General features: G+C 45.2%; 1 protein-coding gene across 1 annotated transcript in view; it reads right to left on the reverse strand.

Annotated features, from left to right (window-relative positions):
* CBL (Cbl proto-oncogene) overlaps positions 1-14,232 on the reverse strand; it is a 104,184-nt gene extending 89,952 nt beyond the window's left edge. Inside the window, exon 1 of the mRNA XM_030828834.1 lies at positions 13,916-14,232. Within this exon, the coding sequence (XP_030684694.1) occupies positions 13,916-14,110 (195 nt within the window). The 5' untranslated portion in view covers positions 14,111-14,232. The remainder of the gene's footprint in view (positions 1-13,915) is intronic.
* Between the last annotated feature and the right edge of the window lie 3,690 nt (positions 14,233-17,922).

A 17,922-nucleotide genomic window follows, 5' to 3' on the forward strand; every position in this document is an offset into this window, starting at 1 on the left:
GTTGCAGTGAGCCAAGACCACACCATTGCACTATAGCCTGGGTGACAGAGCAAGACTCCGTCTCAAAAAAAAAAAAAAAAATAGCCAGGCGTGGTGGTGCCTGCCTATAATCCCAGCTACTTGGGAGGCTGAGGCAGGAGAATCAGTTGAACCCAGGAGGCAGAGGTTGCAGTGAGCCAAAATCGCACCACTGCACTCCCGCCTGGACGACAGAGTGAGACTCTGTCTCAAAAAAAAAAAAAGGCAAAATGGTTCTTTGTCCAGAGTTATTGATGCAATTTCAAACCAAATACTTAGCATGAACCAGAGATTACAGTGATCCCCCTTTATCTTAGGGGGATGCATTCCAAGACCCTCAGTGGTTGCCTCAAACCGAGGATAGTACCAAACCCAATTGCGCCAATCAGAGCACGTTTCTGTGCATGTCTTCCATCCACAAATTTAACACCTTTTCCATCTTAACGAAGCACTTATCATATACCAGGGCCACGAAGTATGACAGCAAGCCTAGTATGCTTTCTTTTTTTTTTTTTTTTTTTTTTGAGACAGAGTCTCACTCTGTGCCCAGGCTGGAGTGCAGCGACACTATCTCGGCTCACTGCCACCTCTGCCTCCTGGGTTCAAGCAATTCTCCTTAGCCTCCTGCCACGTAGATGGGATTACAGAAGCCCACCTCCATACCCGGCTAATTTTTGTATTTTTTAGTAGAGACAGGGTATTACCATGTTGGCCAGGCTGGTCTCCAACTCCTGACCTCAAGTGATCCACCAGCCTCTGCCTCCCTCAGTGCTGAGATTACAGGTGTGAGCCACCACGCCCGGCCCTAGTATAAATTTCTTTTTGCTTCTTCAAAAAATTTTTTTTAAATAAAGAAGGGTTTCACCATGTGCCTAGGCTGGTCTCGAACTCCTGGACACAAGTGATACACCCACCTTAGCCTCCCAAAGTGCTGGGATTACAGGCATGAGCCACTGAGCCCAGACCTTTCTTCAGAATTTCAAGAAGATTCACTCTTACTGTACATCTTAGTAACCTCAGAATATGATTTTTTTCTTTTCTTAACAACTTTCACCTGTTCACTTAAAGGAGGCATTTTCTGGCTTTTCTTTGGATATTTAAAATGCCAGCATCATTACTCTTATGCTTTGGGGGTCATTAAGTAAAATAAGGGTGAGTCAAATACAAGCACTGCAAGACTGCAACGGTTGATCTGAGAATCAAGATGACTACTAGGTGACTAACTGGTGGGTAGTGTAGACGGTGTGGATACACTACTATATCCACAGTATGTATCTACACTGCATAAAGGGATGATTCATGCCCAGGACAGAAGCAGCGCAAGATTGCAAGATTTCACCTCATTACTCAGAAGAGCATACAATTTAAAACTTCTGGATTGTTTATTTCTGGAATTTTCCATTTAATATTTTCAGACCACAGGTAACTGAAACTGCAGGAAGGGAAACTATGGATATGAAGGGACTACTGTAAATGTTTTAATATCACTTTTAGATGCCATACACTAATTAAGACACAATTGTGGATAAGGGTATCACAGAAGAGCCTGACTGGTCTAAAGTTCCTCCCCATTCCCTTTTTGTCTCCTCAGAGATTAATGGTTTGCCTCATGAGCCCCATTGACTCTATAGCATAGAGGGTTCCCAGAGCCCTCTACGTACCTTCAGTTGTATCACACGAATTGTAAGTGTGAGTGCCGGGTCATCTTTAACTCCCCAGCAACTACTACATTTACGTTAAGTGTGACTGTGGAAAAGTGTCAACATAATTTTCACCTGAGGTAACTAACAATCAGCTGTTTCTTCTCCTTTTTCCTTTCCTTTATTTAGAGACAGGGTCTCACTCTGTTGCCCAGGCTGATGCACAGTAGCAGGATCATAGCTCACTGCAGCCTCAAACTCCTGGGTGATCTTCCCACCTCAGCCTCCTGAGTATCTGGGACTAAAGGAACTCACCACCACACCCAACTAATTTTTTTATTTTTTATTTTTGTAGAGATGGGGTTCTAACTATATTGACTAGGCTGGTCTTGAACTCTTGGCTTCAAGCAATCTTCCTGCCTCAGCCTCTCAAAGTGCTGGGATTACAGGTGTGAGCCACCACATCCAGCAAAAAATTTATATTTTAAAGTATTACCTTCATAGTTGAAGAACATCATAATAAAAATTTTACATAAGATGCCCAACTTCCATTTATTTAAAAAAAAATCTGCCAAGCTTATCCAAAATAAAAGCAACTGTGGCATACAGCCTTCCTATATCAAGTCTGGTACCTGGGCCTGCTGCAATGACATCTCGAGAGCTGATTAGGAATGCAAAATCTCTCAGGCCCCACTCCAGACCTATTCAAAGTCAGTATTTTAACAAGATCCCCTGAATTGATCTGAATTCATGATAAAATCTGAGAAGTACTGGTTTGTAGGAAATCACTTGACACAGTCTGAACATCAGTTCAAGATCCACATAAAAAACAAAAATATGGGCTGCACATGGTAGCTCACGCCTATAATCCCGGCACTTTGGGAGGCCGAGGCAGGTGGATCACCTGAGGTCAGGAGTTCGAGACCAACCTGACCAACATGGAGAAACCCCGTCTCTACTAAAAATACAAAATTAGCCAGGCCCATGGTACATGCCTGTAACTCCAGCTACTCAGGAGGCTGAGGCAGGAGAATTGCTTGAACCCAGGAGGTGGAGGTTGCAGTGAGCCAATATTGCACCACTGCACTATAGCCTGGGCAACAAGAGTGAAACTATGTCTCAGAAAAAAAGATACGAGCTAGGTGACTTAAGTAGCTTGCTTAATCTATCTGAATCTCAGTTTAACTGTAATAAGACACATTATTTTGAGATTTAACTTATCTGCAGATATAAAATTGTAAACTGCTCTACAATATAACAAATTATTAGTTCTTAGTTGTCAGTTTTAACATGATGACATGCTGAAAAGTCAACTACTTGCTTAAGTATATAAATAATTCCAGGGCAATCAATGCTATTCCTCCAACCTTCTCGGAGTCACCAAGGATAAGACAGGTAGGGAGATGGCAGGGAATGGACCCCAAACTACACACAGTAGATACCTCTTGGGAGGGTAGTTATTTGGGGGTATGGGGGTAAAAGAAGACTTTTACATTTCATTCTGTATCTTTTATGATTCATAAATTGTTTTTGGTTTTCTCAAAGATTGCTACAGTTATGTGCTGCTGTTTAAAATAAGTCCAAGAGGCTGGTCGCAGTGGCTCAAGCCTGTAATCCCAGCACTTTGGGAGGCCGAGGCAGGCAGATCACAAGCTCAAGAGATGGAGAACATTCTGGCCAACATGGTGAACCCCGTCTCTACTAAAAATACAAAAATTAGCTGGGCGTGGTGGCGGGCACCTGTAGTCCCAGCTACAACGGAGACTGAGGCAGGACAATCGCTTGAAGCCAGCAGGCGGAGGTTGCAGTAAGCTGAGATCGCACCACTGCACTCCAGCCTGGCGACAGAGCAAGACTCCATCTCAAAAAATAAATAAATAAATAAATAAATAGATAGATAAATAAATAAATAAATAAATAAATAAAAAAAATACAGTAAGTCCAAGAGAGGAGGAGGCAGGAGTTAGGATCCCATCCCCACTCAATGAAGCACCAATGAATTGGCCTCATTGTAGTCCTTCCTCCATGGCAGATCCAAGCCACAGGGAAGGCAGCAAACAGTGGTGGTTGTGAGAAGGTGCCCAGGCAGTGGAGGCTGTTACGCATGACTCACTAGCCATTCCAAAAACAGCAAAGAGGGGACCCAGAAGGGCTACTTATTTCTTGTGAGAGAACCACAGGTGCATCTATGATAGTGGCATCACATCTCCCCAGTGCTTGGATCCCCAGTGGATGTACACCACCAGTGCCATCATTAGCATCCCCTCTCCCTCCTTGCGGAAGCTGCTGCAGGAAGGAGCACTGTGGGGACAAAGCTGACGCTGGCTTCCAGGTAGCTGCCTACTCCCACCTATTTTCTTCCAGCACAGAATTTGCTAATCATGAAAATATTTCATAGTGACTTGTTAAATGCCCCTCTTCTAACAAATTTTTTTTTTCTTTTTTGAGACAGAGTGTAGCTCTGTCGCTCAGGCTGGAGTGCAGTGACACAAACTCAGCTCACTGTAGCCTCCATCTCCCAAGTTCAAGCAATTCTTGTGCCTCAGCCTCCCAAGAAGCTGGGATTACAGGCATGCACCACCAAGCCCAGCTAATTTTTGTATTTTTAGTAGAGACGGAGCTCACCATGTTGGTCAGCCTGGGCAACACGGCAAGACGCCACCTCAAAAAAAAAAAACAAAAATTTAGGCTGTGTTCAAACGAATATTTAGTCCATTTTGCTTTTAGCACTCTAGGTTAATCATTAGGGAAATTACTTATTACAGTATAAATATTATTGTATGTTTGAATATAACATTGAACTCTGCTGAAGACGAAGACTCCAGGACCAATTTGACCATGATTTATCAGGTTCACTATATGTATACTGCTGGCTGAAAACATATTAAAAATAGGTTTTTCCTATAGCAAGAGTCAGCAAAAACTTCAACCAAACTCACAAAACAGAGAGAGCATACAATCTTCTTCCCTGGTCTAACCCCACTTTTATTCTATATGCCTTTCAAAATCCTATTGCTGATTACATGAAATACTCAACCGTCTCATGTTTTACATTAAGGAATTATGAAGAATCTTACATCCTTTGGGTGAGCTTTTCATAGGCATAAAACACAAATCATGTTTTACAATAATTATATACTACCTTTATAAGGTAAAACCTCTTTTAGTAAATGTTACCTTAATGAGCACTCGCTAAAAAAATAAACAAATAAATAAAAAATTCCCTACCGGATCTCCTCAATTAATTAGACAGAAAATGAGGGACTATGTTAAGACAAAGCCTTGGTCCTCAGGAGCTCTAATGGGTGAGAGAGATGTTAATAAACTGAAGCTAAAACGTAAACTACAATCTGAACTATCTGATCAGAAAAAAATAAAAAATGAAGTGGACAACATAGATTAAGTATAACTGGAAAAGTATACAAAAGCCTCTATGATCATCACACAAAGTAACTAGCACACATAATTTGAAGAAACACCAACCTTTAAGTAGACAACAGATATTTCATTGAATAGTACTAGTTAAACACTATCTTAGTACCATTCAAGAGAATGTCTACTGGCCGGACACAGTGGCTCACACCTGTAATCCCAGTACTTTGGGAGGTCGCAGTGGGCAAGTCACTTGAGGCCAGGAGTTTGAGACCAGCCTGGTCAACATGGTAAAACCCCGTCTCTACCAAAAGTACAAAAATTAACCAGTGTGGTGGCACACGCCTGTAATCCCAACTACTTGGGAGGCTGAGGCACGAGAATTGCTTGAACCCGGGAGGCAGAGGTGAGATCACGCCACTCATTGCATTGAGCCTAGACTGTGCGCCAGCCTGGGTGACAGAGCAAGACTCTGTCTTTAAAAAAAAAAAGAAAAAAAAAGTCCAGGCAGGGTGGCTCATGCCTGTAATCCCAGCACTTTGGGAGGCCGAGGCAGGCGGATCACCTGAGGTCAGGAGTTTGAGACAAGCCAGACCAATGTGATGAAACCCCATCTCTACTAAAAATACAAAAATTAGCCGGCCAGGACTGAGCACGGTGGCTCACGCCGGTAATCTCAGCACTTTGAGAGGCTGAGGCAGGCGGATCACAAGGTCAGGAGATCAAGACCATCCTGGCTAACACGATGAAATTCCGTCTCTACTAAAAATACAAAAAATTAGCCGGGTGTGGTGGTGGGCACCTGTAGTCCCAGCTACTTGGGAGGCTGAGGCAGGAGAATGGCATGAACCCAGGAGGTGGAGCTTGCACTGAGCCAAGATCGCACCACTGCATTCCAGCCTGGGCCACAGAGCGAGACTCCGTCTCAAAAAAAATAAATAAATAAAATTTAAAATAATAATAATAAAACAGAGAATGTCTACTTCCCTCGAATGGGGGGAAATGCTGTATAAGTCAGAGGTCTATACAGCAGGTGACCTGAACAGGTCACTTTCTAAATAAATGGCTTTTGTGATTGACACTTTGTTGTATACCTAAGAAGGTAGTGTATGGAACAACTAAGTTTTAGGAAAGTGGGTAATCCACCATTCCAAGTCAGTCTCCACCATTAACTAAGTTACTTAACCACTCTGAGCCTAAATGTCTTCATATATAAAACAGGGATGATACCAACGGGCTACTGCAAAAAATAAGTAAGTTTAATGTAATTAAGACAGATGCCCCCGGCCAGGCACGGTGGCTCATGCCTGTAATCCCAGCACTTTGGGAGGCCAAGGAGGGCAGATCACAAGGTCAGGAGTTTGAGACCAGCCTGGCCAACATAGTGAAACCCTGTCTCTACTAAAAATACAAAAATTAGCCGGCTGTGGTAGCACACACCTGTAGTCCCAGCTACTCAGGAGGCTGAGGCAAGAGAATTGCGTGAACCCAGGAGGTGGAGGTTGCAGTGAGCCAAGACTATACAACTGCACTCCAGCCTGGGGCAACAGAGCGAGACTCCGTCTCAAAAAAAGAAAAGAAAAGATGGATGCCCCCCTCCATACCTTTTCCATGCAGTTATTCCTTGGGGGCACACAAAGCTAACTACTGGCTGGGTGCAGTGGCTTGTGACGATAATCCCAGCACTTTGGAAGGCCAAGGCGGGAGGATGGCTTGAGCCCAGATGCTTAAGGATGCAGTGAGCTATGATGGTGACACTGCACTCCAGTCTGGGCATCAGAGCAAGACTCTGTCTCTTAAGTAAAAAATAAATAAAAATAAAAATAAAAATAGGCACTTGGTCTCAAGTCACCCACTTGGCCCTCTTCCAAGTGTACTTTTTAAATAAATAAATAAATAAATAAATAAATCCCTTTTTTAAAAAAAGCAAAACCAAAAAACTTACAAAGTATCTACTATTACAGAAGGCTCCGTAACTGGATATTGCAGGAGATAAGCAGGTTACAGGTGCTACCCTCAAGGACTTTACAATCCTAAGAGGTCAAGATAAATACAGAAAAAATATTGACACATTTCACACACAGAAGAAAGATGTTTAAACTCAAGAGATCCTCATCACTTCAGACATATTTCTCCTATAGTCACATCACTTATATACCATTTATAATGTAATCTCTTAGAGTGTAACAACTTAATACCTACCACTATGCTTGTGTATGCAAACACAGGAAGGTAAGAAGGAAGGGAGGGAGTGAAGTAGTAGTCCAATTAAATGCTATATATTAATTTGCAAATTCTAAGTGTATCTCACTTCCAAAACACAGGAAGTTTCCTAACGTGCTTTTAGGAGGCACAGGGCAGGCAAGGTGGATAGGGTAAGGCAGGAAAAGTTAGAAGGAAGGAAATAATCACCTTTTAAAAATACTTTGTTGGCTGGGCGCAGTGGCTCACGTCTGTAATCCCAACACTGTGGAAGGCTGAGGTGGGAGAATTATTTGAGCTCAAGAGTCTGAGACCAGCCTGGGCAACACTGTCAGACTCTGTCTCTATTTTTTTTCTCTTTTTTTTTGAGACGGAGTTTTGCTCTGTCACCCAGGCTGGAGGGCAGTAGCACGATCTTGGCTCACTGCAACCTCTGCCTCCCGTAGCTGGGATTACAGGCACCCGCCATCATGCTCAGCTAATTTTGGTATTTTGGTAGAGACGGGGTTTCACCATGTTGGCCAGGCTGGTCTCAAACTCCTGACCTCAGGTGATCCCCCAGCCTCAGCCTCCCAAAGTGCTGGGATTACAGGCGTGAGCCACCATGACCGGCCTGACCCTGTCTCTATTTTTAAAAATACTACTAGTTAATAATAATGAATAAAAATAAAATATTTATTTATTTATTTTGAGATGGAGTTTTTGCTCTTCTTGCCCAGGCTGGAGTGCAACGGTGCGATCTCGGCTCACCACAGCCTCCGCTTCCCGGGTTCAAGTGATTCTCCTGCCTCAGCCTCCCGAGTAGCTGAGATTATAGGGATGCACCACCACACCCAGCTAATTTTTTGTATTTTTAGTAGAGACAGGGTTTCTCCATGTTGGTCAGGCTGGTCTCGAACTCCTGACCTCAGGTGATCCACCCACCTCAGCCTCCCAAAGTGCTGGGATTATAAGCGTGAGCCACCACACACCCGGCCAATAAAATAATTTTTTTAATTCAAAAAAATGTAATTTTTTTTGAGCTCATGATTTTAAATGTATTTTTCTAATAAACTATATTCTATTTAAAAATCATCAATACCTTAATGTTTCAATTATATAAGCTAATTAAAAATAAGGGCTGGGCGCGGTGGCTCACTTTGGAAGACCGAGGCGGGCACATCACCTGAGGTCAGGAGTTCGAGACCAGCCTGCCCAACATGGAGAAACCCTATCTCTACTAAAAACACAAAATTAGCCAGGCATGGTGGCACATGCCTGTAATCCCAGCTACTTGGGAGGCTGAGGCATGAGAATCACTTGAACCTGGGAGGCAGGGGCTGCGGTGCACCGAGATCACGCCATTGCACTCCAGCCTGGGCAACAAGAACGGAACTCCATCTCAAAAATAATAATAAAATAAAAATAAAATTCAAACCTAAAATAGATGCTCTACTTCAGGAGTGGGCAAATTATCACCTGCATCCTTTTCTTGTGGCTTTCACATTTTTAAAGAGTCGCAACAACAACAACCGGGCACGGTGGCTCATGCTTGTAGTTCCAGCACTTTGGGAGGCTGAGGCAGCAGATCACTTGAGGTCAGGAGTTCGAGACCAGCCTAGCCAACATGGCAAAACCCCATCTCTACTAAAAATACAAAAATTAGCTGGGTGTGCTGGCGGGCACCTGTAATCCCAGCTACTTGGGAGGCTAAGGCAAGAGAATTGCTTGAACCCAGGAGGCAGAGGTTGCAGTGAGCTGAGATCATGCCATTGCACTCCATCCTGGGTTACAGAGGGAGCCTCTACCTCAAAAAATAAAAAATAAAAAGAGTTGTAACAATAACAACAAAGAACATGAGACTTACTGCATGCCCAGCAAAGCCTAAAATACAGTATCTCCCTGTATCTGAGGTTTCCATTACCTGCAGTACCATACAATAAGATTTTTTGTTGTTGTTTTTGAGACAGAGTTTCACTCTTGTTGCCCAGGCTGGAGTGCAATGGAGCAGTCTCAGCTCACTGCAACCTCTGCCTCCCAGGTACAAGCGATTCTCCTGCCTCAGCCTCTCAATTAGCTGGGATTACAGGCACCCACCACCATGCCTGGCTAATTTTTGTATTTTTTAGTAGAGACAGGGTTTCACCTTTTTGGCCAGGCTGGTCTCGAACTCCTGACCTCAGGTGATCCGCTTGCCTCGGCCTTCCAAAGTGCTGGGATTACAGGCATGAGCCACCACGCCCAGCCTACAATAAGATATTTTGGAAGACTACATTTATATAACTTTTACTATAGTGTGTTTTGTAATTGTACTCTTTCATTATTGTTGTTGTTAATCTCTTACTGTGCCTAATTTATAAATTAAGCTTTATCATAGGTATGTATGTATAGGAAAAACATAGTATATGTACAGGCTTCAGTACTATCGGGGGTTTTCAGGCATCCACTGGGTGTCTTGAACATATCCCCATGGAGGATTACTGTATTTACAGCAGCCCTGAAACCTCCCTTTACAGAAAAAGTTTGCCAAACTCTGTTCTATTTCGTAATGGAATTTAAAGTCTCTTACTAAATTGAGCCAGACGCGGTGGCTCATGCCTGTTATCCCACCTCAGCACTTTGGAAGGCTGAGGTGGGCAGGTCAATTGAGGCGAGGAGTTCGACAGCAGCCTGGCCAACATGGTGAAAATCCGTCTCTAGTTAAAAAAAAAAAAAAAGAAAAATTAGCCAGGTGTGGTGGCGCATGCCTATAATCCCAGCTACTCAGTGGCTGAGGCATGAAAATCATTTGAACCTGGGAGGTAGAGGAAACAGTGAGCTAAGATCGTGCCACTGCATTCCAGCCTGGGTGACGGAGCAAATAAATAAATAAATAAAGTCTCTTACTAAATTAAACACTTTGATACTTTGAAATTTACATTTAAAGCAATTTATTTGTTTTTGAGACAGGGTGTCACTCTGCTGCCCAGGCTGGTGTGCAGTGGCTCGCTCAACAGCTCATTGCAGCCTCCATCTCCTAGGCTCAAGTGATCCTCCCTAGCAGCTCGAACTTACAGGAAGGCACTACCACGCCTGGCTAATATGCCTATTTTTTGTAGAGACAGTGTTTCGCCATGTTGCCCAGGCTGGTCTGGAATTCCTGGGCTGAAGCTGGGATCAAATGATCTGCCTACCTCATCCTCCCAAAGTGTTGGGATTACAGGTGTGAGCCCAGCATACATTTAAGGCCAATTTAGGTGACTTTTTCTCTTTTCTCTCCACTTCCGACTCCTCTCCTCCCTGCCCAATTGTCTTTTGGCTTACAAGCCACTTCACATACAAGTATTTATGCACATGTTTATTACAATATCCTGGGGTGGCAAAAAGAAAACCAGAGGCTCTTCTAACTTTTATTTAATAACAAGCATTCTAGCACAAACATTTTTCCAACAGTAAGTTTAAGTTCCATAATGGATTAGTAAATCGGGCCTGTTAACGAGAACCCATGACTTATGCCAACTTTTCCATCTGTATGTATCCAATATTGGGGGAAGGAAAGAGACTAACAGTTCCCAGTGCTAATTCAATAAACTGATTAAGAATTGGTTGGAATAATATTCATCCAGCTTCAACAACAAAGATAAAGCAGGTATGAGATGGTGACTTAGAACTAAATGTGTGTCATTTAAAGGAATTAAACACTTTTTTTTTTGAGACGGAGTCTCACTCTGTCGCTCAGGCTAGAGTGCAGTGGTGCGATCTTGGCTCACTGCAACCTCTGCCCCAGGTTCAAGGGATTCTCCTGTCTCAGCCTCCCAAGTAGCTGGGATTACAGGCGTCTGCCACCACGCCCAGCTAATTTTTGTATTTTTTAGTAGAGGCAGCGTTTCACCATGTTGGCCAGGCTGGTCTGGAGCTCCTGACCTCAAGTGAGCCGCCCACCTCAGCCTCCCAAAGTGCTGGGATTACAGGCGTGAGCCACGGGGCCTGGCCCAGAAATTTTGTTAAAAAGAACTAAATGTGTGGGACATCTGCGGATTTGACAGTAGGTTCTTCACCACTTATAGCACATGAAGTCAAGGTGTGGTGACACATTTAAGACTTCAACAATAAAAATAAAGTGAAAAAAGAGGACACCTTATGCTCAAAACATCAAGGGTAAAAGAGATGGTGCAATCTAGTAACATCACGCAGGTATTCAGAAAATCTGGAAAGCAGTATAAATCTATCAGACTAACACATTAGAAAGTATCTACGTTTTCAGAGCAACTAGAAATACGTGATAAGGGGGGAACAGACAGTACTAAAACCAACTTCTGAGGCAAGTAATACAAAAATAAAACAGCCCTCTCCCTACACTGGAATGGAAAAGCTAGAAGCCTACTTTCCGTGAAACTATCAAACCTGAAAAGCAATTTGAGTCAAACTTTGAGTCCTCTTTATTCTTCCCAAATAATTAAACATTCTGCAGAATAAATCAAAATTCAATACACATAATTTAAATAGATGAAGGAGTAAGACTTAAGGGAGGATTTTATTTGGGCTACCTTGTAGAATAGGACTATCTATAACTTACTCTGTATTTATAGAAACACTTTAATAAGAATACAGAATACTCTTATTCTTTAAGAATACAGGGCCGGGCCCAGTGGCTCACGCCTGTAATCCCAGCAGTTTGGGAGGCCGAAGCGCATGGATCACCTGAGGTCAGGAGTTCGAGACCAGCCTGGTCAACATGATGAAACCCCGTCTCTACTAAAAATACAAAAAATTAGCTGGGCGTGGTGGCGCGCACCTGTAATCCCAGCTACTCTGGAGGCTGAGGCACGAGAATCTCTTGAACCTAGGAGGCGGAGGTTGCAGTGAGCCGAGATCGCACCACTGCATTCCAGCCCGGGTAACAAGAGTGAAAACTCCGTCTCAAAAAAAAAAAAGAATACAGAATACGGAAACTCTTTAGTAAACAGATTATTCTTAAGCAGAGGCCACTAATCAACACAATTTTGATTGTACTGCACCCACATGTCTGATACGAGACACTCATTAGAAAAGTATTTTTTCTATGCCAGAGTAAATTTGTTAGTCCTTAACGATAAATCCCTAAAAAGCAAACTAACAAAACTTTAGCATTTGAGTATCTTCTATGTGTTTTTTTTTTAAAGGAGTCGACACATTTAAAGTTTCCTTTACACACCTAAACTTTCTGTAAGGATTTTATTATAATTTCTAATAATAAAATTAGTACTACACCACCAATATAATCAACACATAAATACTTGTGTCATTAATTACAATACCAATTATTTAACATGAGAAAAACCAGCCCTAAAAAGGTGGCTATGAAACCACTGACATGCACTACAGGAGTGTTAATTCATACACGGGACTTATGAAGCATTTAAATTGCACATTACATTGGCTAAGTGCTTCATAATCATTTTATTAGCGGTTTCTAGTCCAAAACAACCCATGAAGAACTTTACAGAAGAGGAACCGAGGCCCAGGGAGGAACCAAAGAAAACCAAATTTTACCCTGGAGGAAATAACACTACTCTGTTAGAACGTGTCAGATACTTCTAATCACTTTTCATACGCAATATGAATTTTGCCAAAGTAATTAATGAATATGAAAAATACCAAGAAAACGTATTGAATTCTAACAAAGCGTCCGACTGCTTAAACACTTAAGTACTTCAGACTACATTTCATCATACAGACACAACTATAAGGAAGTAAAATTCTCCCAAATGACAAACTTAGTGGCTAAATATAAAGGAGTTATTTTTGTTCACACTTGCAAAAAGCAAACAAAAAAGCGTAATCAAAGAAGCTCAACGAACAAGTTTAAAGTCAGGACCTGTAATAAGGAGTCAGAACCGTTACCAGAAAAAATGAACCCAGCTCAAGCGGTGTAGTAGGGAGGAAGTTATTAAGAAGTCAGAATCTGCTGCTGCTTAACAGGCTCAGCCAGTCCATCTTTCAGAAGATAATAGTTCTAACCAGAACTTGTGGTTTAATCAGTGCGTATCTCAGCACCAGCAATGGATCACATCCAGTGTTTCTGAGGGTAACAAAAAACTTGAGCTGGCGCTAGATGTGGAGGAAAGTTCTTTCCTTGCCTCCATTAAACATCAATGTCTCTTATCTTCGTGTTACATCTTAATGAGAAAGGACTATACTCTCACCCAGAGCACAGCTTCCCTGCGAAGCTGTCCTGACCCCAGCCAGGTTCCTCAATCAGAGCCCATTTGCCTAATTCCCTAGTCAGATCTCACCCAGCCAAGAGCCCCAGCCGGTAAATCAAACACTCTTCCTCACCTCCCCCCCCCCGCCACCGCTAACCTCCCAGGCCAATTCCGTGACCTACATCCCTACACCCTGCACAGAGCCCCAAACTCCGCACCCCCCATTATACTTCCGCCCCACTGGCTTCCCAGTTAACCTTCGCCCCAGCCCCCACTCCATCTTTGTCTGGCTACCCCAAACGCGGCACCCCAGCGTTCCCCGACTCCCAACGGCAGCCCCTCCCCCACGCCGCCCCCCACCCTCCCGGCCTCGTCCCTGCCCCCACGCCCCCCGGCCCCCGGCCGGTCACCCCAGCTCCGCGCCTCCCCGGCTTCACCAGACCCGTCCCCTCCCCCGCTTCCTCCGTCCGCTCGTTCCCCTCCCCGCGGCCCTCCGCCCACGCCCACCCTGCAACAGCGGGCGCTCAGCCGGCCTTTCACCTTGTCCATGAGCTTCCAGCACTTCTCCACCATCTTCTTGTCCACCGTCCCCGGCGGGTGGGGGCTGAGGTGGTGGTGGTGGTGGTGGTGCGGCTGGAAGGCGTCCTTCATGAGCCCAATCAGGCCACCCGAGCCCGAGCCCCCGGAGCCGCCGCCGCCCCCGGCCCCAGAGCTCTTCTTCACGTTGCCGGCCATGGCCTGGGCAGGGTCGGAGCCCAGGCGGGTTCCGCCGGCTCGGCTCGACTGCGAGCGAGGGAGAGAAGCAGGGCGTGAAGGAGGGGCCTCTCCCGGCCGCCGCCGCCGCCGCCGGCTATCCGGGCGGAGGGAGGAGCGGCCGTGGGGAGGGGAGTGGGCGGCGCCGGGAGTGCGCGGGACGCGCCCCTTCAGAGCGCGCGAGCCAGGGGCGGGCGGGGTGCGTCCCGGAGGCGGACCGACTTGCTCGTAGGCTCGGGGAAGCGGCCGGCCGCGGCCGGACTGGGCAGCGACAACCCCCGGGCCACCGGCTTCGAGCAGCCCGCGTGCCCACAGCTCCCGGAAAGCCGGGGCCAGGTTTCCGTGCCCGTCTCCCCTGCCCCTACGCCGGGGCGGGGCGGGGCCAGGCTGGGGCGGGGCCGGCGGAACCTTCGGGCCTGCGCCCTCTGCCGGAGAAACGGGGAAAGGAGCGGTGGGGGGTTGGGGGAGTAGGTTCAAGGTGGAGTCTGCGCACTAGCCAGAAACCGAGACTTCCATGCTCCTTGTGGGCGGGAGGCTGGCGCTTCTGGGGTGGGTCATGGGAATGTTTAAATTAAGACAGGTGGCGGTGGAATGGAAGAGTCCTGATGTCAAGTCTTTCCCCACGCCTGACAAATGAGGAAATCGAGCTTAGAGTTATTTGCTTATTTACACTGTGGGAGGATGGTGGGAGAAGAAGGAAAGTTATTTCTCCACCCCTTATTTTCAATTCTTCATTAAGACAGGACCAAGGACAGGAATATGAATGCTGCGTCCCATTCCAGCCGGATTAGGCCCCAGAAAGGCTTGAGACACTCAAGCCAGGAGCTCTTCTTCCAGGCCCTTTGACCTCTTGAAAAGAAATCACTTCCTTTTTCTATTTTTTATTTTTATTTTTTTGGCTTGTGAAGACTAGTTACGTTTCTGGGAATTGAATCTCAAACATGTATTTAAGATTCTCCTACTCAGAGCATTGCACCACAGGTCGGCGCCGCCAGCATGAGGGCCCCCTCAGAAGCTGACCTGCTGCTGGCTCTGCCTGAGGGAGTTCTCTCTCCCGCCCAGGGAACAGAAATGCTGTTCCTGGTCACTTCCACTTACTCAATTACACTTCTCTAATGTAAAAGTTCCGTTGGAAGAACTTTGAAAATAGGAACTTCCCTTCCAAAGAGGGAAGTGCCCTGCCCTAATTTACTAATTCTGAGCCTCGGTTTTGGGAGTTTGCAGACCCAGGTGTGTCAGTAAGTATCAGTTCCGCCTTCGATCCCCCTCCAGGCTCTTCCACAAAGCCCTTGACAGATTAGGGAGTTAAATTTATCAGGTGCTCCTGTAAAGGGGAAAATATCTTTGAATGCAGGGACCATTCAGCCAGGCATCCTGGGTTTGCAAATTAATCGCCTTTATCTAGAATTGATTTTGGAGTCAACATTATAATTTACTAGCAGAAGAATTTCCTTTTATCAGTTTCCATCCAGGAAGAGAAGAATCTACGAAGGGAAAATCTAGGCAAAGCTCCATCCTTAGTGCCAACACCTGGTTGCAGGTCCTACGTTTCTTTTCCCTGGACTATTGAATATTGAAACCTTTTCCTCTGCCTTCAATTCATCCTGCCACCATAGGCTTCCTAAAGTATACTTCAGACAGCATCACAAAAAAACTTTAAACACTTCCCATTGCCTCGGGAATCAAATTGACAAGTTGCTCTAATTCCAAGCTAAACAACTTTGTAGTTTTATACTACTCCCTGGTACACATGTCTTATGCTAGCTGACTCACCAAGTCATCAAATACAATTATTTCTTATTTATTTATTTATTTTATTTTATTTTGAGACAGAGTCTCTGTCACCCAGGCTGGAGTGCAGTGGCACAATCTTGGCTCACTGCAAACTCTGCCCCCCAAGTAGCTGGGATTACAGGTGCCCGCCACCACACCTGATTAATTTTTGTGTTTTTAGCAAAGACGAGATTTCACCATGTTGGCCAAGCTGGTCTCCAACTCCTGACCTGAGGTGATCTGCCCTCCTTGGCCTCCCAAAGTGCTGAGATCATAGGCATGAGCCACCGCACTTGGCCAGTTCTTTCTTTTCTCATCACCATTACTCAGACTATTCCCTTATTCCCTCTGCCTGAAGTATGCTTTAAAATTCAATCCATTTGGCCCAGCACAGTGGCTCACACCTGTAATCCCAGCACTTTGGGAGGCCAAGGTGGGTGGATCATGAAGTCAGGAGATCGAGACCATCCTTGGCCAACATGGTGAGACCCCGTCTCTACTAAAAACACAAAAAAAAAGTTGGGTGTGGTGGCGCGCACCTGTAATTCCAGCTACTCGGGAGACTGAGGCAGGAGAATCACTTGAACCCGGTAGGCAGAGGTTGCAGTGAGGTGAGATTGCGCCACTGCACTCCAGCCTGGCCACAGTGACACTCTGTCTCAAAAAAAAAAAAAAAAAAAAATACAAAAATTAGCTGGGCATAATGGAAGGCATCTGTAATCCCAGCTCCTCGGGAGACTGAGGCCGGAGAATCGCTTGAACCCGGGAGCCAGAGGTTACAGTGAGCCGAGACTGTGCCACTGCACTCCAGGCTGGGCAAACAAGAGTGAAACTCTGTCTCAAAAACATAAATAAACAAATAAATAAAGTTAATAAGAAAAGGAAGATCGCCCTTTTTTTTACTTTTTTTTTCTTTGAAACAGAGTCTCGCTCTGTCACCCAGGCTGGAGTACGGTGGCTCAATCTTGGCTCACTGCAACCTCCACCTTTGGGTTCAAGCCATTCTCCTGCCCCAGCCTCCCGAGTAGCTGAGACCATGCCCAGCTAATTTTTTGTATTTTAATAGAGACAGGGTTTCACCATGTTGCCCAGGCTGGTCTCGAACTCCTGAGCTCAGGCAATCCACCTGCCTCGGCCTCCCAAAGTGCTAGGACTATAGGCGTGAGCCACCGCGCCTGGCCACAATTTTTATTTCACTTGCTTTAGAAAATGTACAAGAGAGGGGACTGGACTGTTGATCACAATGTCATTCCCATTCTGGATTATGCTAGAGTTGGTTCATCCTGCCTCACATCATGTAACGTGTAGCCTTTTTCTTATCCCACTTCACCTTCACCCCAAACCACATCCTCATTCTGCACCTGAAAGTCCATTGACTGGGCTGGGCACAGTGGCTCACGCCTGTAATCCCAACACTTTAGGAGGCGGAGACGGGTGGATCAACTTAGGTCGGGGTTTGAGACCAACCTGATCAACATGGCAAAACCCCATCTCTACTAAAATACAAAAATTAGCCAGGCGTGGTGGTGGGCACCTGTAATCCCAGCTACTCTGGAAGCTGGGACAGGAGAATGCCTTGAATCTGGGAGGCGGAGGTTGCAGTGATCCGAGATCGCACCACTCCACTTCAGCCTGGGCACAGAGCGAGACTCTGTCTCAAAAGGAAAAAAGGAAAGTCCACTGACTGAATGTATTCGTAAACTATATTCTCTTCTGAGGTATAGTTGCTTGTATTCTGCAGTCTCTATTCTAATATCATTCTATGCATCAGGATGAGAAAAGAAAAATAGCTTAAAGCAGTCTGAACTATGTGAGGTATGCAAAATTATCAGGCCCAGAGAGACATGAGTATGGGACTTCAGTCACAAATCCCCGACCCATGCCTGGGGGCAATGGTTTAAAGGCATTTGGTCCCTGACTAGTTGCCTCACCCATTATCTTCATGTTCGTGGAATCTGACACAAAGAACAACGTACAGCCAATCAAATACCTTACGCTATGTTAATGTAAGTGATTGGCGA

The sequence above is a fragment of the Nomascus leucogenys genome, chromosome 15, assembly GCF_006542625.1.
Source record: "Nomascus leucogenys isolate Asia chromosome 15, Asia_NLE_v1, whole genome shotgun sequence".
Taxonomy (NCBI): Eukaryota; Metazoa; Chordata; class Mammalia; order Primates; family Hylobatidae; genus Nomascus; species Nomascus leucogenys.